Below are 6078 nucleotides of genomic sequence, written 5' to 3'. Positions count from 1 at the left end.
GTAGCCAAAAAAACTAGCTTAGACCCAAAAGTAGCATAAAGCTAGCTAAATACCAGAAGTTACAAATGGCTAACTAAACCTAAAGCATTAGGAGTAGTAGCAATAACAAAGAGTATTAAGAGGAGCAGCATTAGTAGTAAAAAAAACAGTATAGGAGTAGTACTAGCAACACCAGTATTAGCACAAAAAATAGCTTAAGGAGTAGCAACATTAGCTATAGAATAAACTAGCATTAGTAGTAGTGGTACTATCAGTAAGCAAACTAGCATTAGGAGTCGCAGCATTATCTGTTGAAATATTAGCGTTAGGAGTAGGAGGACTAGCATTAAAAACAGTACTGTACAGTACTGTAAAAACACTACCTAAAAGTAGCAGAAAGTTAGCTAAAAGAGGCATAAGAAGGAAAAACAGAACCAGTAGCTGAAGCAGATTTTAAAGAAAATGTTAACTGATCAAATTGAAGAAATCTTAATTTCCATGGGGAAAAGTTTAGTAAATAAAAAGTATTCAAGCTGCAAAAACCAAAAGTCACAGCATCAATCTTCTGAATGAGCTGAACGTTTTAATAAAGGAACAGGTAGATACAAGAGCACAAAGAGTACAGAAGTAGTTTGATGCCAAAGAACGTGTGGAAAAATAAACAGGAAAACAAAAGTGGAAATCAATGGAGTGAATGTTGACTCAGCCTTCAACAACAAAACGGAGAAGCTGCATCCAAAAACTAATTACAACCATCAGAGTGATAAAGTGATGGTTGTAGAACAGTTCGGGGTAAACCGTAAACCACATGACGTCTTAATTTCTGGCTGTAAATCACTTCTCATGAGAGCCTAGGGAAACATGGTTCTGGCGTGATGGTCTGTTTGGAGGCGCTGTTGTTGACGTTGAACCAGTTTGACAGCATGTCATCGTCTGCAGGCGTGCTTCGTGTCCTGGCCCGCAGAATGCTGACATGATCCGAAGAGAACCGTTTGAACTTTAAAGATTGACAATTTTATTGGATTTTTGGCGTCTGACATCTTCTGCATACTTTGTGCTTTTTTTATTTTTTTTACAGTTAATATATCAATATGTTTAACTCATTCATGTGATGGGTCGTGCCACAACTTTTGTTTTTTGTAACTTTTATTTAGTTATAATAATAGTAATTAAATATTTTAGTTGCACTTTTTTTTAAATATCATTGAGAATAGCATCAAAAACATACTTTAGCATAATTCTGCTGATAATATTAGTAGCTACAGTACTCTTATTTTAGCTAGACTTTAGCAGTTTTTTAGCCATTCTACTTATTTTAACTTAATATAGCCTTCTGTCTCCTTCAGCTTTTAGCTAACCTTTTTCTCCTTTTAGTTTAAGTTAGCTTTTTGTTACTTTTATTTTCAAGCTAGCTTTTTACTACTTTTAGCCTTTAGTTAGCATTTGGCTTTTAGCTTGTGTTTTGCTTCTTTTAGCTTTTGACAATACTGTAGTTTGGCAATTTTTGACTTTAAGCTAGCCTCCAACGTGTTAAGCTTCTAGCTAACCTTTTTATATTTTATTTCTAACAAGCCTTTTTATACTTTTAAAAAACCTTTTGCTGCTTTTACTTTTAAGCTACTTTTCTGTTGCTTTTAATTTTTAACTACAATTCTACTTTTTGTAGCTTTTAAATAAACATTTGCCTCTTTTAGCTTCTAGCTAGACTTGACATTTTATAGTTAACTTATTTTTTAGGCAGACTTTCATATATTTAGCTAACTTTTTGCTACTTTTAGCTCTTGTCTAGCTTTCTGCTTCTTTTAACTTGTAGCTTTAACTTCCTCATGATACTTTTAGTTTTAACTTAGCATTTTTACTTTTGTCTTCTAGCTAGCCTTTGATATTTTAGCTAGTCTTTTGCTACTTTAGAAGTTAAGCTCACGTTTTGTTCCTAGCTAGTCTTATGGTACTATTATAAGGCTATCTGGGAGGCTAGTTGCTAGTTAGCCTTCTAATACGTTTAGCTTCAACTTGGCATTGTTTTACTTTAGTTTACTAGCTAGCCTTTTATATTTTAGCTAGTCTTTCGCAGCGTTAGAAGTTAAGCTTATGTTGTGTTTCTAGCTAGCCTTATGGTACTGTTATAAGGCTAGCTAGGAGGCTAGCTGCTACTAAGTAGCAGCTACTTAGCCTTTTTTACTTTTGTTTTCTAGCTAAATTTTAATATTTTAGCTAGTCTTTTGCAACTTTAGAGGTTTATCTCATGTTTTGTCCCTAGCGAGCCTTATGATACTACATATTATAAGACTAGCTAGGTGGCTGCTAGCCTTCTAATACTTTTAGCTTTAACGTAGCATTTTTTTTTAACTTTTGTTTTCTAGCTAGTATTTAATATTTTAGCTAGTCTTTTACAACTTAAGACGTTTAGCTCATGTTTTGCACCTTTTTACCTTTTAACTATCATTCTGCTCATTTTTGCTTTCATTTTACTTTTTTAGCTTGTAGCTAACCTTTTGATATATTCTGGTTAGCCTTCAAAATGTTTAGCTAGAATTTAGCAACTTTCAGCTGATGTTCTGCTCCTTTTTAGCTGTAACAGTTCAGTTTGAGCAGTCATTCAGCGTTATCACTGTTTTCACAGAAAGTGCTGGTTCTGCTGGAGGCTGAGCAAACGTTCTGATAAGACTGAGAGAATCAGAGAACGTATTAAACCAGAGATAAGGCGACTCTAAGCTGGTGATAAAAGAAAGCTCCAAACGTCTGGTTGTTCTGTTGATCGTGAGATGCGGTCGAAGGATCGGGGTCTTATGGGGTTCTGTTTACTGTGTAACTGGACCGGCGATGAGATAAAAAGTTTGGGTCATTAAGGGCGACTGGGACTCGTTTTAGGCCTCAGTTGCTCCCAGATTCTAAATCAGTTTGTCCTGAAGGCTTTTAAATTCAACAAAATTGTTTAGAAACGCACAAAAAAACAACTGGAGTTACTGAAAACTCGCAGAGGAAGTGCAGAGGAAACAAAACTAAATCATTGATATGTTTAAAATACATCTTGTGCCTTTTTATTTAACTAAATAAATCACTTTGAGGTATGATAAATAAGCTGTAGGAGCTGCTTTAAATCAAACGGAGTTCAATGGAGTCCTTCAAAAGAATTTCTGATGTAATTTTATTGACTTTTGGTCACGAACGAAGAGCAAAGAGTCAAAGAGCACGTCGGTTATTTACTTTTTCAGTGCACGGAGGGATGTTTGGATTCTTCTAGAGCTCTGTTTGAGTCCAACTGAGAACTTTAGGCCAGGTCTTCCACCTCATGTCTGTTGTTCTGCTGGAGCCTCAGTTTCTCTGTAAAATGGTTTTAAGGAGCAAAACTGAGATTTTTAAAGGGATCTCAGTCCACTAATATGTTGTTATATCTCTATTATACTAAAAGTTGTTGTTTGCAACACATGAAAACTCCTAATTATAATAACTAGAGAAACTGCATTTCCTGCGAAAATGCAGTGTTAATGCTTATTGCTGAAAAACGGCTGAAATTAGCTAAAAACCTGCTGAAATGTTGCTAAAATGGAAACCTAATTTAGCAGAAGAAAGCGGAAAAAACACATTTGCTGAATTTAGTTTAAATAAGCAGAAATGAGCGCAAAGATTAGTAAATTCGCTAAAAAAAAAGAAAAAGAAGCTGAAATTAGCAAAAAAAATTGCTGAAAAGTAGCTGAAAAGGCAGAAAGAAGCTTAAGCTACCAGAAGGACATAGAGCGAGCACAGTTGAGCCTAATTAAGCTTAAAGAAGCAGAAATTAGCACAAAAATGCAGAAATTATCAGAAAAAAAGTATAAATTTGTAAAAAGCAGCTGAATAGTAGCTAATAAAGCAGAAAGAAGCTTAAATTACTAGAAAGAAGTAGAGAGCACATTTGTGCTGAAATAGGCTCAAAAAAGTTGAAACGAGTGCAAAAAATTGTGGAATTAGCTGAAAAGGCTAAAATTAAAATAAAACGGCTAAATAGTAGCTGAAATGACAGAAATAGCTGAAACTTACAGAAACAAGCTGAAAGAAGCAGAAAGAAGTTAAAAGAAGCAGAGCAGAAAAATGTTGTGGTTTGCAGAAAGAATCTGAAAGGAGCACAAAACAACAGAAAAAACAGCTGAAATTAGCTGAAAGTAGCTTAATTAATCTATTAATTTATTTATTTTTGCACAAGGAAGCTGAAAGAAGCTGAATCAGAACAAAATGTGAAAGGAGCAGTAAATGGTTGTAAACAGATCTGAATGATGTAAAATGAGCTCAATTCATTTTCTATGAGAAAAGAAATGGCAAAGGCTAAATACTTTAAAAAGCTAAAGTTGCACCAATACCAAAAGTCATAGCAGGATTGTCCTGAAAGAGCTGAACGTTTAACGTACAGAAGAAAAATGGATCACGAGTGAATGCTTCATAAACATTCACACAATAAATTGTCATGAGTCACATCATCGGTGATGTACTGTGTAAAAGTCTTAATCTGGTCTCCATCGTTGTAATATTTTCCGTGATCGTCAGCTCTCCAGTGCATTTCTTTTTACTTCGGCTGCTTTTTCACCCAGTTTCACTCTTTGGACCTGGACGTTTTGTTTTTGTTTGGTAAAGTTGCCTCAGGTGGAGGAGTTCAAGTATCTGGACCTCCTGTTCCTGAGTGATGGAGCAAGAAATGGATCCATGAATCGGAGCCTAATCCTCAGTAATGAGGGTGTTGCTTTGGTCGGTCATGGTGAACAAAGAGTTGAGTCCAAAGGCAAAACTCTGGATTTACTCGCCCGTCTTTATGCCAGTGGTCAGCTGTGGTCATGAGGTGTGGATCATGACCTGAAGAACCAGATCCTGGATCCAAGCAGCCGGAATGAGATAGGATGGCCGGGCCTTAGAGAGGGTGAGGAAGTCCATCAATGGGGGGGGGGGGGGGGGGGGGTGGCTTGGAGTAGAGCTGCTGCTCCTCTGCATTAAAAGGAATCAGCGGAGGTGGTTCATCTGATCAGGACGCCTCCATTTGGAGGATTTATGGCGCGTTCCACTGGGAAGAGACCCTGGGGCAGACCCAGAACCCTCTGTAAGGATTATGTTTCCTCTCTGGTCTGGGAACACCTGGGGGTCCTCCAGAAGGAGCTGGAGAGAGTCTCTGAGGAGAGAGAGGTCTGGGTTTCTCTCCTGGACCTGCTCCGTCCACATCCCGACCTCAGCGAAGCCATAGAAGATGGAGATGGTGACAAGCAACAAAGACTGGACCTAAATACGCTGGAGGGTTTTAAAAAATGTTTTTATAATCTGCTAAACCAGGTAGTAAACGGGTTTTATACAAATGTGGCTCATGATGATGTCATCACGTCCGGGAAACGAGGCGTTCAGGCAGTTTAGAAGACAGAACTCTAAAAACGCAGAGGAAAGTAAAATAATAAACAAACTCGGATCTTTCTAATTTCGCAATCTGACTGTTCTTTGTAAAATGAATAATTCTTGTCTTTGTGCTCACAGTGTCATCCTGCTCGCGACGGCCACCGGGGAAAGTGCTGGTGCGTGGACCCGAAGACGGGCCTGAGGCTGCCAGGTCCGCTGGAGCTGCGAGGGGACCTGGACTGCCACCAGTTAATGACCGCCACCCTGAGGGACTAAGCAGCGCCAGGGGAAGGTTGTGGGGCGGTTTGGGTCGCGGGACCGGCTGGATTTTACTGGTGCTCGTTTGTGGAACTACGTGACTGAAGGACTTCAACCCTCCAGACCGCCGCTGTCGGTTCTGGAGCTCGTGAAACAAAACAAAGAAAATCTGATCGAGATGGTTAACCGTTTTTGTGTTTGTGATTAGTCTTTTGAGCACTTGTTGTTTTTGTTTGTGTTCTGTGAACTTCAGACAGACTGTCTTTAAACGTGCGCTTTAAAGTAGCAGGTGGCAAAAAAAAAAAAAAAACATTTTCCTAAAAATAACCGTTTTTTTGTGAACTTTATGAGAGGGTCTACTGTATAATACTCCTAAAACCATTCACTCCACAGTTATATATGAAAAGGTTATTTTATTTCTTTCTGGAGCACTATGTTAGCTGGAATCACAAAATTCGGACAATCTAGAAAACTTCTCACTCAAAGAAACTT

The 6078-nt window shown here is 38.0% G+C and overlaps 1 protein-coding gene across 1 annotated transcript in view; it reads left to right on the top strand.

The window, feature by feature from the left end:
- LOC119422735 (insulin-like growth factor-binding protein 4) overlaps nt 1–5760 on the top strand; it is a 23972-nt gene extending 18212 nt beyond the window's left edge. The window contains exon 4 of the mRNA XM_037690130.1: nt 5467–5760. Within this exon, the coding sequence (XP_037546058.1) occupies nt 5467–5604 (138 nt within the window). The 3' untranslated portion in view covers nt 5605–5760. The remainder of the gene's footprint in view (nt 1–5466) is intronic.
- The last annotated feature ends 318 nt before the right edge of the window (nt 5761–6078 follow it).

The sequence above is a fragment of the Nematolebias whitei genome, chromosome 16 (genome assembly GCF_014905685.2).
Source record: "Nematolebias whitei isolate Nwh7 chromosome 16, NemWhi1, whole genome shotgun sequence".
Taxonomy (NCBI): domain Eukaryota; kingdom Metazoa; phylum Chordata; class Actinopteri; order Cyprinodontiformes; family Rivulidae; genus Nematolebias; species Nematolebias whitei.
Note: the sequence above shows the minus strand (reverse complement) of the source record. Positions and strands in the feature narration are given on the sequence as shown.